Source organism: Thamnophis elegans, chromosome 10 (genome assembly GCF_009769535.1).
Source record: "Thamnophis elegans isolate rThaEle1 chromosome 10, rThaEle1.pri, whole genome shotgun sequence".
Lineage (NCBI taxonomy): Eukaryota > Metazoa > Chordata > Lepidosauria > Squamata > Colubridae > Thamnophis > Thamnophis elegans.
In genome coordinates this window covers 22,605,408-22,621,623 of record NC_045550.1, presented here as the reverse complement: position 1 = coordinate 22,621,623, position 16,216 = coordinate 22,605,408, and the positions used below count along the sequence as shown (strand labels likewise).

Genomic DNA, 16,216 nt, shown 5'->3' with positions numbered 1-16,216 from the left:
CTGCAGTGCTGCATTTAACCACTGCGCCACCTTGGCTCAGATGGAGACCAGAGGGGAGATCCTACATTGTTAGCATAGTCACAATACAGCAAAGCTCACATAAGAGGCAATGAATATTTCAACTGTAGTTCAGAAAAATTACAAAGCCAGCTGACATTACAAGAAAGAAACTTGTGTCCTATTAGCTACCTCAACTTGAATTTAGGATATGTAAATTTGCTCTCTGGTTATATTTTTCTCCATAAATTTGCCTTATCTTGCAACTTTTTGAAATGTTGCTGTACTATGATACCTTAAGACAATGAATTAAGTATGCTCTTTCTCTTCATATTTTATTAAGAAATACTGCATATAAGCATTTCATGGTTTTGCTCAGAAATGCATATTTTTAGATGAAGCTGTTCAGCTAGAAGATATTCTTTCGGGAAAAAATAAAGCACTGGAAACCAAAATTAGTTTTGCTTTCCAAAACGAATTTCTTAAGATTTTATGTATTTTTTTCAGCCAGTACTGTTTTCCATATTTTAGCTATTATTGATCCAAAGGAAGAGATTACTCACATTTTAGGGTTTTGCAATGGGAGAGTTTACAATTAACAGAAAAAAAATGAATTATTTTTTGTGCTACAGTTGCAATGAAATATATATATAGTTGAATTAATTAACACAGATTTCTGAGTAATTTTCCCAATCCTCAAAAGTTTTGCCCTAAATGAGCAACTAAATGAGCATTGCCACCAGAGATTATCATATGTACCAATTCGATTACAGTTCTCATTTTTCTTAAGATTATATAACTCTTCTTTCCCTAAATTATCTTTTATGTAAAATGTAAAGTACTTTTCTTTGCTCAGAATCTACCTGTACTCACACCTCAGGTTCAGGCATTATATAAGAAGGGAAAAAACAAATCTGCACTCATGCACACATACACACATACATAGTACATACATACACTTTATAATTTTTTTAAAATAACTCAAGGCAGCATATATACCTTATACTCCTTTCTCCTCCTATTTTCTCCACAACAATCCTGTTAGGTGAGTTGGGTTGAGAGAAAATGAGTGGCCCAAGTCACTCAGCCGGTTTTCTTTTGCAACATTAGGTATAGCCCTTCTATGATATTTTCCCTCCCCCCCCCCTGCCCTCATCCCCTCTGTTAAACATTGGGAATTTTTATGGTATTTTCATCTTGTAATGCTATAAATGGAAAACAAAATTTCTGGTAATTTGGGCTGTTTATCATGAGCATTTTACTACCTTAAGGATACTTTGTTATTTTTTTAACAAAACTAAGGTACAATGTTTTTTATAACAACCATATATTTAATGTCTTGGTTATTTCATCTTTCTTTCCCATTCATACTTATTTTTTTTATCTTACCTGGCATGGCGTGAGCCTTAAAATATGCTCTCATTTCTGTCAGAAGCAATAGTTCTCACTTGACCTCCATGACATCAACTGGGGGCTTCCCACAGGCCACTTTCATTCAAATCTTCATTTTAAGTCTTTGTGATGAGTCTTATTTTCAGTTGACTGGAATAAACATGTAAAAATACCTGATAACTCTGCATGTTGCTTGTATTTATGTCTCCTGACAATTGATCTATTGACAGATGCAGACTCGCTGTAAATGGTTACACACATATGCAGTAGTTATAGATAAAGCTTTTCTTCTGAAGAAGAAATACTCTGAATAAGATTTAATTTGCCTTCCTCCTTTTTCTTTTTCCATAGGGTTCTGGCTAGTATGGACGATCATCATCATTTTGAGTTGCTGTTGTGTCTGCCACCACCGACGCGCCAAACACAGACTTCAGGCACAACAAAGGCAACATGAAATTAACTTGATTGCCTATCGTGAAGCTCATAACTACTCCACCCTGCCATTTTATTTCCGTATGTACTGCATGCAAGGAGTAGCTGTCTTCAAAGACCAAGACCAAAATATTGCTATATTGAGAGGGAACATGAATACAACAGGGAATCCTCCCCCCCCCCCCAAAAAAAAAGTGGCAGGAGTGGTACAGAAAGGTTGGTTGATGAGGACAGAGTGCAGGTTTATAATATCCTGAGAGACTGCGCCCTATCCTTTCTAGCAATTTGACTGTGGTAGTTGAAGCTGGCTAACCTTTAATTGATACAGGCAAAATATAAGCTCTATAGGTGACTGACTGAAACACAAAAATAAAACCATGAGATAACTTTGTATCAAGCATGGTAAAGCTATATTCCCTTTTGAGTTATTTTCCAGACTGTACTGTAAAAAGGAACAAGAGGCATATTTGCTGATTAGTCTGAACAAAATCAGTAGTAGTAATAAAAGCTGAGCTGTTTTTATATTTTATATTTTTTCCTCTGTGACTAATACAACATCAGTGTCATGGAGATATAATAAAAAGGAGCTGCAACATATCATTAGAATGCAAAAGGAGCTAGATAGCTGAGATCTCTTGTTATTAGTATTTGTAATAGTGTCTGATGCCACTTTTCTGTCTGTGTTTTACTAAAAAATGTAGACATATTTAGTAAATCAAGAACAGGCAACTGGAGAATTCCCAATGTTCCTCAGTGCAATTACTATAAATCCCAGATAATAGCACAGATTATGAGAACTATAATCCAAAATATCTGCAAGATACCAGTGTTAAATTTGGCAAGGGGTAAGAAAAGGAAATATGGAAAGAAAAAGTAAGTAAAGGGAAAGTATATACATGTCAAGTTTATTTCTGAGAAATAGTACTGTAGATAAAGGGATCTCTAATTTTATAATGGATGGTCAGATATCTATATATTTCCTTTTCTTCTCCAGAATTTTGTTTAGTCATGGGGCAGATAATTAATTTAGCATCACTTGTATCAAAGGCCACTTAAATTGCTTATATGAATTTCTGGGTTTGAATATTGCCTGCATGTTAGTGCATAAGCAATTGCTACTTCCTAAATGAAGTAAGAAATTCAGATTTTGTAAAAAATAAAATAGCTAGATATGTACTTATATAAAACAAATGGGTCTTAATGTGATTGAGATTTCATCTATATAGAAATATGGAAGTAACTTGTCCTCCCTACCTCCCCATTTAGGATTTTTGCCAAATTATTTACTACCTCCCTATGAGGAAGTGGTGAATCGACCTCCAACCCCTCCCCCACCATATAGTGCCTTACATCAGCAATGCATTCCAACTGGCAATGGCAGTACAGCACCAGATACAAGAAATCTACAGCCAGCTCAGGCAGGCACGCTGTCAGGAGCAGAAAGCAATAATGGAAATATGGACAGCACTGCCTCTCCAAGCATCGGGAATTCTGAATCCTCCAGTCCATCAGTTGAGCGATCAATTACCAAAGCAACATGTGGTGAGCCAAGGAATTTCAGCAGTAGAGTGGAATTAGAAGATGCAACTGACCATGTATCTACTTCTGGTAAGGAGTCAGAGTGCAAGGAAGAATTGCTTAAGGATTACAACTCAGAAAGCTTAGATCAAAACAGCGCTTTTTCAGATGCTAAAGACAAGACACCAGGCAGACACCGAAGGTTTACCGGAGATTCTGGCATTGAAATATGTATCTGTAACCAGGACCACCATGATAATGATCTCAAGGAGTTAGATGGGTTCATTGATGATGGATCCATAGACTTCTGTGATAGTTGCAGTGGCCATCCACCCCATGGCGATGAGGAAGAAGGGCTTTTCAGTGCTTCAGATGAACAGCATGGAGAACACAACCACCACCACCTCTCCAGACAACCTGTGTGTGTGCTCCTGAACACCATAAATGAGCAGGACTCTCCAAACTCTTATGCCAATACATCTCCCAGCTAAAAAAACATCAGAAGGGAAATTCTACAAAATGATAAATATAACCAAAACCAAATTGGTTCATCTTTTTCTTCAGATGTAACTATGGGAATAATTTAAAATCTGTTGAAAAGGGGGCAGGCATGTTTAGGCTTTTCTTTTCTTCTTTTTGTGCTAAAATTGCCTCTTCTGTCCTCTGACTGTTTAGGGACTTGATTTAAAGTGTGATCATTTATATAGAGAGAAAAGAGAAAAAACACTTCCTATTGCTGCTTTTGGTGATGGTTTATTTGGTTGATTGTCACCTTAAAAGTTTTCAGGAACTGCTTTATTTTCTGATCAGAAACGTCAAATGTTTGAGAACAAGGAGTACTAGTGTTTAACATCCCTCTCCTGCCCTCCCCCACCCGCCCCCACCTGGTCTCATTAGTGTATTTTCCCCATCCCTCTTTTCAGGTGTCTTCCCAAAAGCCTGTGGCATTTGATAGCCCTGGCAATACGTTTAGGTAGTACTATGGAGAAGTTGAAATAAATTCCCAAAAGAGTGGGTTGTTACGGTTTTTGCTTTTAGCCAATAGAATGCATCTCTGATGCATTTTGATTACAACAGTCTGTAATAAATGTTTTCTTCTTGAAGCTGGTAAAGGACCAGTTTCTTCCAAAAACAAAAACGATAACCAAAAATACAGCGTTTATGCAAGAGGGGCCTTCAGACATTGCCCTTTATTTTATTTTTAAGGCAAATGTGTAGCTATAGAAGTTCTCCTTTTCCAGTACTTGGTCTTTACGTAACTTGCAACTAGTATGCTGCAGTGCAAAAGGACAGGGGCTTTGCAATTTCAGACCAGCACACTAGTTAAAAATGACAAAACCAAAACATACAAAAGAACAGGGCTGTCTTCAGGTGCCTTCAGATTTCAGCGATGCTTTTTGAACAAATGGAGAAATCAATTGCAAATGGATAATTTGCAACATTAATGTGGAAGACCTGTGCAGTATTTTCTTTCCTTAGTCCAAAAGTTAGTACGATTCTAACAAGTGACCACTTAAAAGAACTGAGTGTCTGTGTTTCGCTCTCTTGAAAGCGGCACAGGCTACTGTACAATGTCTCTGAGTATGTGTGTGTGTATGTGTGTCTGCATGCGTGTTTCCTACTGGTAAGATGAAATTTGCTGCTGTAAGACTGCAGGAAAAAAAAGACTTGCTTTGCTTTAACCAAACAATGGACTTTTTGTTAGTAACAACACCAAAGGGAAGGGGAAGAAACTCAAAACAACTGAAACTAACATTCCTCGGAGTGTTCCTGTGGAAGAGACCAACCCTTGGTTTCTATATTGTATGATGGACATATCTTTTTATTTTCCCCTTTCCCTTTTTCTTGAATTACGGTTGTCTGGGTCATTTATTGTTATAAAATAGACTTTCAGATTTGATTGTTTGAAACCAAAATCAGTTTGAAATATGGTGTAAACCCAAATATAATGCCTTTTTTCTGATAATTCCTTGTGTTTCATTTTCTTTGGGGGAAAATAGAGCAGAAACATCACAATGAAAAATGTTTGTTTACATTTGGTCGTGGAATTCTGAAATTAATCCAGAGTTATGTGGATGCAATGTTATTCTTAACAGATACACTGCCAGCAGCAGGTACCTGTTTATATACAGCTATATGGTGAAAATAGCAATACTGTAGAAGCCAGAGCTGCACTTTAAATTAGACTATTCTTCCCATCTTGCTTACTACCATGGAAAAACCAGGACAAATAAATAGATCTCAAATGTCTTACTTTTGGAAGAATAGTTCCCATTTATGAATTAGGTAGAAATAGAAAAGAAACCTGATGTTATTTGTTTTAATATCTCTTTATCAGTGATCAAAATCCCATTCTGACTTTGATTTGAATTGCATTACACGAAATTGCTTGGTGACATCGAATTTCAGATCTGGAAAAAAATCTAGATAAAACATTACTAGCTATCATGATTTATATATAGCTAATGAATGGAAATGGACAATTGGGATGGGTAGAATTTCATTTGCGTCAGAGCCGTTTCACGTGCTGGTCTTTTGGTGTATACCTGTGCTATTATGGACTTCAGAGCCATATCCAGCCATTTTATGTATATACTACTTGACCCAATAATTCAAGAGATCAGTACTGGAGAGAAATACAAAGGTGATAAGACACACTGGTACTTTGTGACACTTGATTCTATTTCCTAATAGACCATAATTATTATACTCTTATGTTAATTGCTATATTTGTAGACACTAAATCTATGCTGTTTCCACAATACAAAATGAGAATGTAGCAGATCGTCGTTTGAGAAAATACATCATCAAGTAATCTGGAGGTTTAAGATATATATAGTTTATATCTACAAGTGCAGCATAATGTTGGTTTTGAGGTAAATCTTAAATATTCCTGGATCATTATATATATCTTCAGGCTGGTGTTTTCGGCTTCGTGTTTGTATGAGTAAAGTGTGGTCGGAGCAGCCGTCTTTCTATAAATTGTGGTGGTGGTGGAGTGCTGGCTTTGTTTCAGTAAGTGGATTGATTGGCTGTGTAGTTGTATCATGATTGGTGCTGGCTGTGTGTCCGTTGTTGTTTTGTGTTGTAACGGTCTGGGTGGCGGGTGGGGCTCGTTTGTTGACTAGAGCTGGTTTCCAGATGTGTGGTAGGCGGGATGTATCGTCACGTTTATTCATGTTGTGGGGGTGTTTTTCTATTTCGATAGCTTCCATAATTATTCTCTTGTTGAAATGTCAGCCCTAGTCAACAAGACCAGCATACCTATACCTGTAAAAATCTACGAAAACACACACACACACACACATTATATATATACATACATACATACATATACATATACATATACATATACATATACATATACATATACATATACATATACATATACATATATATATATATATATATATATATAATATTTGTAGATTTTCACAGACAAAGGTATGCAAGTTTTGCTATATTCGGGTCTTTTCCCATGTAAGATTGAGAGTATCTTGGCGACATTTCAACGAGGTCCCACTCGTCATCTTCAGGCTAGTATCGGCATGAGGCCGAAGACACCAGCTTGAAGATGACGAGTGGGACCTCGTCGAAACATTGCCAAGATACTCTCAATCTTACATGGGAAAAGACCCCAATACACCAAAACCTGCATATATATATGTATGTATGTATGTATGCATGCACGCACACAAAAAACAAACAACACCCCCCCCCCACAGACTTATTTATTTATTTCACCGTATATATGATCTTCTGGGTCCTACAGTTTTCTTCCCCATTGTATACACATCTATTTCCTGTGTGAATACATTTTAAAGTATTATTTGCAAAATTAATATAAGTAATCTCTAATAATTAATTTTGTACTACATCTGTAGTTCTATTAGTCAGGAAGAACAGATTGCATGATATTTTGCTATGTTTGTTTTTTTCCAAAAATGAAACATTAGAAATCATTCTGTGGGAATACTTCTAAATCAGACAAAAGTTTGCTAATCCAACATCCTTTTTTCCTAGAACATGTTTTGGAACTGTCTAAAACTGGTTTTGAAAGCAGCAACTAAATAGTATCTACAACAATGGTAGTTCCATGTAGCAGTCATGATCAATAGACTTTAATAGACTTAATTTAAGCAATGTATTTATCTAACACAGCTTCCTAAATTGGTACCAAAATATCATTTTGGTATAGCAGTAAAAAGAGAACGAAATCCAACAATTTTGTTTTATAAAATCATAACATTAGTACTGGCAACATTTATGGGATGTTTTTTAAACCCTAGAACCGTGATGGGGAACCTATGGAATGTGTGCCAAGGTGGTACACAGAGCCATATTTGCTGGAACACCAGCAATCACCTCCGGTGCGCATGTACATGCTGGCCATCTTATTTTTGGCCTTCTAGAGGGCTGGGGGAGGCCGTTTTTGCCCTCCCCAGGCTTCAGGAAATCCTCCAGAGGCTGGGGAGGGTAAAAAACGGCCCCTACGAGGCAACCGAAGTTCGGGAACAATCCGCCATAAGAAAAAGATTCGCCATCACTGCCCTAGAAATATTAAAAGCCAGGAATTGAAAAATTGCTTTATACTGTAATATTTTTTCCACCTTCCTGAACATAAGAAATAAACTTTTCTAATGTCTTGGAGATATACCAAGAGCATTCCTTATCCCTCTAATTATATTGGCATTTTTGCAGATTTCAATCCAAATGTGCCAATAACAGACAAATCCAAACCACATTTTACTGCCCAAACAGTATCCCTAGCAACAAAATAATTATAACCATCTCATACTTTTCCTGTCATGTTCTGCACATATGAGACAAAATGTTCTATTGTGTTAATTGCACATTAACACCAAACTAAACAACTTCCACATTTTAAAGGAAATGTCTGCTGCTGTTTTACAAAAACTGATAATTTAATATCATTTTTCCGAAGATTGTATAATATATCTACTTTTCTCTGAAAACTAATATGAAGTTAAGAGAAGAATTAAAATACCAATAATAATCTGGTATTTTAGGAATAGCAAATAGCATCAGGTTGAAAGGGCTGAAGAGATCCAGTGAATGTTGGTCTACATTTTTAACGTCTACCAGTAACCAAAATTTTAATAGATTGTGCAATATGTTTTAGAATGCCTAACTCATTACTCTTCCCATTGGTAAGTATATGTTATGAAAAAGGAAGAAAACCCATATTTTTCTTCTTACAACCATATTTTTTTTGTGTCCAATAATTGTCATTTTAACTAAAGTAGTTGAAACATTTTCAAATGGATTTTTGCTTTCAGATAGCTATGGAGTTGGTTTCACACTTGCTAACACAAGCCCAGATGAATTAATTTGGCTTGTTATGAAAGGTCAACTCAGTTACTAAGTTAATGTAGCAATTAGTTATTCACTAATGCCAAGTTTTTTTCTATTTATTTTCAGTTAAGACATTGCTAAAGCTTTCCCCCCAAAATGTACATTTAATGTTGATTGCCTTACTTGTGCTTTTATTGCATGTTCATCAAGGTAAGTCATTTTGATTTTCACAGCACATTTGAGGGGCCTTAGAATCACAGAGAAATAATATAGAATGCAATATGTTCTGTAAATGATTTGATGACAGTACAAGTGGCTGTTACTTCTGGAAAGTCCACATGAAGGAAATCTAAGCTCATCCAAAAACTGCCAAATTATTCTATATATGCTCTAGGCAATTTATGCTTCGTGAACATATCTAAGGGTAAGTAAGCAAAACAGCACTAACTTCCTCAGTGCCCTCATCAGTACATTTGAAACATGAAACAGAATTTATTTCTGGGTTTGTAATCAAAGAGCAGCTGTATTCTGAGGTTGAATGTTTTTCCAGTTCACTTGGCTATATGCCCAGTTTAAGAGAGCACACAGGTATTTTAGCATTATTCTCCTTCTCCTCCTCCTCCTGCTATCCTGCTGCAAGGACTGGAAGAAAATAACCCTCTTTTCGTCATGGCTTAATATGCCTCCTGGGTCTGTTATATAACATGGGGAGAATTGTCCCAGGTGACTGACGCATACTCACCCTCTCTTCATGCAAAACAACAGGCTATTGTTGATTGCTTATTGATTTGGGAGGCTGCTCTGTATCAACAAGTCAACCGCTGCCAAGGAGACACACACCCTTCACAACATTAAGGAGATGTTTATAAAGCAAATGTAGCAATTCTTGCAATTATGGCTTGCCCTGATTTTAGGCAATCACATAAAATTCATTTACTCTCCACATCATGTTCTCTCTGCTTTTGGAACTGCTTTGGAAAATTAGTTTTCTCATTTCTACTGACAACTGGAATGTATTTTCCTCCTCTCTCTGAGGAATTTAGTTTATAAAAACAATATTGCAGCACCTTAAAATGCAAAAGTTCTGCAATTGATAAGATTATGCAAGCAAACTTAAGCTAAAATCTGAAAATTGTTTTAAATGCATTTTAGTTTGATCTGTGATACGTTACCATCTTTAATATGCAGAATTACACAATCCTGTGTCATGGTTCAAAAAAATGGCCCAATCAATTCAGGTCTCTGAGGTTGTGGCTTTTCTCAAAGATCCATTCTATTGGGTACATCATATTGGCATGTTCAAATGTGAAACCAATTCTAAATTTTCTTGCATTTTGTTATAATAAAAGAAATAGATATCACCCACCCAACCCTATTGTCATTGGTCACATTAGACAACCAGGTAGATGGCAGGCTGCTCAGCTACTCCCTCTGACCATTATTTATTTATTTATTTATTAAATTTTGTATGCTGCCCACTCTCAAAAGAGACTCAGGGCGGCTTACAATAAAAGGGAGGGGGGGATATAAAAAAAATAAAACAACAGTTTAAAATTGCACAACAGTCACAAACCTGAAGTGGGGCTGGACAACTCAACAGCCCCAGGCCTGCCGGAACAGCCAGGTCTTAGTCGCTTTGCGGAAGACCGGAAGGGTAGTAAGGGTCTGGATCTCAACAGGGAGCTCGTTCCAAAGGGCTGGAGCTGCAACAGAGAAGGACCTCCCCCAGGATGTCGCCAGCCGACATTGGCTGGCAGATGGGATCCAGAGAAAGCCTAGTCTGTGCGATCTAATCGGTCTTTGGGAGGTAATTGGCAGGAGGCGGTCTCTCTGGTAGCCAGGTCCGATGCCATGTAGGGCTTTAAAAGTAACAACTAGCACTTTGAAGCGTGTTCGGAGACCAATGGGAAGCCAGTGCAGCTCGCGAAGGATAAGTGTAACGTGGGTGTACCTAGGTTCACCCACGATCGCTCGGGAGGCTGCATTCTGGACTAACTGAAGTCTTCAAACACTCTTCAAGGGCAGCCCCATGTAGAGCGTGTTACAGTAATCCAGTCTTGAGGTGACAAGGGCATGAGTGACTATCTGAAGGGCCTCCCGGTCCAAATAGGGTCGCAATTGGTGCACCAGGCACAAATGATATTCTAAGGTCAGCTCTGGATCCAGGAGGACTCCCAAATTGCGGGCCCTCTCTGAGGGGCGAATAATTTCACCCCCCAGGCTGAGAGATGGAATAGCTGGACCATCCTTGGGAGGGAGCATCAATAGCCACTCAGTCTTGTCAGGATTGAGTGCAAGCTTGTTCGTTCCCATCCAGACCCTGACAGCCTCCAGGCACTGGCACATCACTTCTACCGCTTCACTGAGTTGGCACGGTGCACTATGCATTATGAGCTCTTGTTGAGCTGACCTTAATTCCCACAAGCCTTATCGTTATGTCTGGCACCTGGGAGGAATTGTCCCGCACCCTATAGTTTTCCCCCTCCCTATATATATATATATATGAAACAAAGTAAAAAGAATATGGCTTCAGCTAAAATCGTTTTGAGAGTTGACACGGGAAGTGTGATTCCCAAGTTTCTTGTATTACAGGAAATGCTGAAGTGTGCATTGCTTGTTTCAAAACCCTGGATGGCTGTTCTTTTCAAAGGCCAAGCTCAGAAAAAAATGCAGTTCATGCCTAGTTCCAATTATCAGAGGAATAGAATGCTTCTTTTCCTATATCTGGGTTTGCTTCCTATATATATTACTAAAAGAAAGGTTGATAAATCCTACATTATTTAATGGGTTGAGAAAGAGACTTGATGGTCTTGAACAAGCTATTCCATATTTCAGTCTTTCCAAACTATAACCTTTCAAGTATGCAGTTAACTAACTTTACACTTAACAGCTGTCCTTCCCATTCTCCTTCAGCCTTGAATAACTTGCAGCTGTATTGAAGTCTTGCAAAGATGCTGTTATGAATGAAGTTAGCAAAAGATAAGTTCTGCCAACCTCCTTCCTCCCTATGAAAGAGCTGCTGTAAGAAAGAGGCAAGCTAGAAAACGTGTTCCTGACCTTTTGATAAAAGGTTGATAAAAGGTTGCATCTCCACAAGATGCTGGGGGCGGGGGAGAGTCCACAGAGTGCAAGTTTAGCTACAGGTATCTAGTCATTCTAAGAAATAGCTAATTTTAGCTAGGAGTATCGGATAAGTTTATTTTGATTTGGTTTTTTAGACTGTTATATATTGGCTTTACATACATTTTTTGCATCACGTGGTTTCGTATTATTCTATGGGAAATCATTTTTAAGAACAGCATGCGCCACCTTTGAGCCACACCCCTTCATATGTTTTTGAGTAAGCTATAGTTACTGGTTGTTTACTTTTTTTAAACTTCAGGTTTAATAAATGGTTATAAAATTGGGCCTCTCAAGTTTGGTCCTGCTCAAAGAAGTTAGGAAAAGAAAGGAATGTGAGAAGGAAAGCATTTTTTCAAAAATGTTTCTAAGGTGGAGCATTTTCCTTCCTGCACTCCTCTGGTGTTCTCAGCATTTGTTGTTCTTTATAGATCTCTCTGGGACAAGTCAAGGTATAGGAGGGGTGCTGGAGACAGCAGGAACCAGCGGGGCTGGTTTGTTCCAGGAAAGGAACATGGTGGCTTGGGGACTAAGACACTTGAGTTTGTTGATCAGAAAGTAGGCGATTTGAATCCCTAGTGCCACATAACAGAGTGAGCTCCTGTTACTTGTCCCAGCTTCTGCCAACCTAGCAGTTCAAAAGCATGTAAAAATGCAAGAAGAAAAATAGGAACCACCTTTGGTGGGAAGGTAACAGCATTCCATGCGCCTTCGGTGTTTAGTCATGCCAGTCACATGACCACAGAGACGTCTTCAGACTGCGCTGGCTCTTTGGCTTTGAAACAGAGATGAGCACTGCCCCCTAGAGTTGGGAACAATTAGCACGTATGTGCGAGGGAGAATCTTGTTTCAGGAGGCCATATGCTTTCTTCTCTGGGGTGGGTCTCCCATTTAACTTATAATGCCATATTCTCTCTCTTCCTTGGGCCATCATTCTCTGTATGGAGGCATGGAATATTCTGATATTTCTCCCATTCTTCATATTTCAGCTTTATCCAGCTACATGCATACAGAACTACAGCTGGTTGGTTGTGCAAGGGTTTTGTTCTACACCTTGCCTCTCATGACAATTTATGGTCAGTATGCTTCAACTCTTTTTCCTTGTCAAAAAGTTCCCGTTTCTTGCTGCTGACAACTTTTCCTTTAAAACCTTTAAAAAAAGAATAAACAACTTGTGAGGGTTTGGAAAGGCAATTAAAAGGAGGTCCTGTGTAATTTTATAAAGTTACAGCAAAACAAAAACAGAAACCAAATATTTTTGACATGGCTTCTTTCACTACATCACAGAGACAGTTTCATTGCTGTTTTGTAAAAAGTTCAGAATTTCATAGTTAATTAAAGTCAAATGTGAGGAGTGAATTGTGTGGTGTGACTTATTTGATTTTGAATTAATAATTTTATAAATCTAGCCTTTGGATTATAAACCATGATTCATGGTTTGGCAGAAGAGTAAGAAATTAGTAGTCAGAAATCATGTAACTTTTTGGGAGAAAGCTAAGAGCTACAATAAGCATATTGGTAATTCTAAGTGAATACTGATGGATCATAACATGATTTCACATTTTTCCTGGTTTTATAAAAGTTTGGGGTATTCTTTATTATGTGTGGTGGACATGTTCTGAAACTGGAATCACAAAAAGCTTAGGAGACTGCAGAATTAACACCAATAAACAGCCAAGCAGACAACTACCCCAACCAAGGAATTACCAAAGAGAAAAACGATGGCTCCCAGGGTGAGCCGATAGACAGAAAAGGGAAGGAGTATGCTCCCTCCCATATTTGGGCATACCAGGGGTTGTGACACAATACATATAGATATAGATATATATACACACACACATATACATACATACATATATATATATGCACACATACACACACTGATAGCAACATTGATGTGGATTCTGAATCATTGGCTAAACTTTAGGCAGCTACTGTAATATACCTAAATTTGGAAAGCAACAGATAAAGATCATTTTTTAAAAATAATTTGATTCAGTATCATGTTTTGACTCAATATATGAAGCACTCTAAGATCCAATAAAAGACAACTCTAAATAGATAATTTATTTCTGGAATTGCATGTGCTTTACTGTATTTCATTTGTTCCAGTTTGTATGTTCTTACTGGAAGTTTCAAGGTGACAGTCTTATTAGTGTATTGCTGTAATATTTGGGGTGAAGATAGTTTGAAAAGATGCAAAAAAAATAATCCAATCTCTTTGCTGCCATCTAGTGGCTGTCTGTATTTTTGTAATTCAAATTTGATATGTATATATCTCATTTTTGACATGTAAAAGCAGGCATATGGATTACTGAAGACACTAAATGCATCTTGTTTTCATGGAAGCGAAAACCGGGACAGGAAATCTCCAGTTTTCCAATTCTCTCTCATTGGAACATTCTACTTCGAAAGGGAAAGCCTGATGCTGGAAGTCATTTTAAAATGCGTACAAATGTTACCAATTAAAGTCAATAATGAAAACCAAAAGTTCAAGGGAACTTTTTGGTATTAAGTTTTCCAAAGGTCACTTACACAAAACCATTTTAAAAATGAAAGGGCAAATTAAAACTAAAGCAGCACTTCTGATTAGGCATGCAGGATTTCCTGCTTCTAAACAAACTACAGTTATCAGAATTTGTGCTACTCTAAATCAGTTTTGTTATTGTATTGTTTAAACAACTAGTTGAAGATATAAACTTTTCTAAAGTTCTTTGGCAGAGACAATCTAAAACATTAATGGGAATATAAGTGGTGGTTATTGTGAATATAAAATTAATACTTCTGATGAATGTCCAGGATGGGAGGATATATTTCCCTCCTACCACCACCCTGCCTCATTATTAAAAGTTTCCTTTCATGAAGATGAAGAAATTTGCTAAACACTATGTTTAGATTAAAAGATTTCATTTTTAAGAGAACCAAAATAAAAATAAGAATCTCGTAGTACAGGAGTTCCCAACAACTGGCCTGTGAGCTGTTTGGAACTAGGCCGTGGAAGCAGCATGTGTGTGATGCAACCATTTGTGCAAAGGGAGCACACTTACCAGCTGTTCACATGAAAACATCCCCTCTCCAACCGTCCGGTCTGCAAAGCTGAAAAGGTTGGGGAATTCTGTCTTAGCATACAAAGTTCTGCATTTAATTGGTTTCGTTATCTCCAAATAAAAGTGCTACAACAACGAGAAGAAAACTACAGAAACAAGAATCAAGCATTGAAAAACTTGATTGAGCTTGAAAATCTTATAATTCAACATACTGAATATTAGGTGAAATTTATAAATTATTACTGAATATGATTTAAAATCTTAAATATTAAGGGCTATATGATTAAATGAATGCAGTATCTAATCACAGTTGTAGAGATACAATACAGGATTTGCAGTGGAAGAATACTAAATTTACTTTGAACTTCACACTTAGATTTGGTACAATTTGTTCTACTGTTAGTATATTATTCTAGTCTTGATTGCTAAATTAAGTAATTTTTCCCCAAAAAACTGCTAGAAATGTAACAGTTTCTTCCTAAATGGTTGTGATGTTATAAACTCAACAATACTAGAAATTGATACATAGTAGAATGGCACAGATTTTGAAGGCTGTAATTTCACTACAACTGAGATATTCTTATTAAATTTCACTAAACCGTATATTTGTTCAAAGTACACTGAACTAGCATTGTATGTTGACATTCTTTGGGGGAATGACTAATTAAATTGTGGGAGCATGCTTTGATACCTCAAATAATTTCTTAGATTCAAAAGTAAACCAGAGAATTTAATTCTGACTGGAAACTGTTCTAGATAGTCTTGGTTAATGAATACTTGTTTCAGCAGCCTTCAAAGTTGCAACCACTAAATGAAGGGTACTTCATGGCAGTTCTGTCCATTGCCGCACCCCTGTGGGGATCACAATTCAGGAGTTTCAACCAGCTTGTATTAAACAACATTGCCTCCCTTTTCCACCCACACTTGCACTGCAGCATCCCTTCCTCACCCACCCCCATAATCCATAGCATTCACTCACCCAAGAGCCTGCGTCTGCCATCCTGGATTTGTGACAATCTGCCTTATTGACTTTGCTAGTTGGAAATTATCAGGAAATTGCAAGTTTGAGTCCCATGAAGTCCTTGCTTAACAACCTGTGATCCCCAATTAACAAAGACAACCCACATTGCTAGCAATAGAAATTCTGATTCCAATTGCTATTGTTAAAAGTGAGGACTAATTCTGTTGGATTATACTATTATATAGAGTTGTTCCACATCCGAAATTTGGAGGTTCTTAGCTATAGAATTATACCTTAAGTTAATCTATAACTTAGTATTGACCTAGGCAGTGATGACTAACCTTTTTGTCCTCGCGTGCTGAAAGCATGCTCACGGAGGCGTGCCCACACCCATAACACAATGTGTGTGTGACCCCCCCATCCTGCCCCATGA

General features: G+C 37.4%; 1 protein-coding gene and 1 long non-coding RNA gene across 4 annotated transcripts in view; one reads left to right on the top strand and one right to left on the bottom strand.

Moving 5' to 3' along the window:
- The window catches only part of WBP1L (WW domain binding protein 1 like), a 55,086-nt gene extending 49,781 nt beyond the window's left edge, over nt 1–5,305 (top strand). For both annotated transcript variants that reach the window (XM_032225148.1, XM_032225149.1), the window contains exons 3-4: nt 1,741–1,902; nt 3,088–5,305. In XM_032225148.1, the coding sequence (XP_032081039.1) occupies nt 1,741–1,902; nt 3,088–3,830 (905 nt within the window). In that variant the 3' untranslated portion in view covers nt 3,831–5,305. The remainder of the gene's footprint in view (nt 1–1,740; nt 1,903–3,087) is intronic.
- Nucleotides 5,306–12,871: 7,566 nt separating this feature from the next.
- Nucleotides 12,872–16,031, bottom strand: LOC116514208. 2 transcript variants are annotated; one of them, XR_004256077.1, is made up of 3 exons: nt 15,802–16,031; nt 14,823–14,968; nt 12,872–12,925 (listed from the first exon to the last, which is right to left on the bottom strand). It is a non-coding gene; the product is annotated as an uncharacterized LOC116514208 (long non-coding RNA). The 2 variants fall into 2 exon arrangements; XR_004256078.1 differs by having other exon boundaries at nt 14,823–14,871.
- Nucleotides 16,032–16,216: the final 185 nt, after the last annotated feature.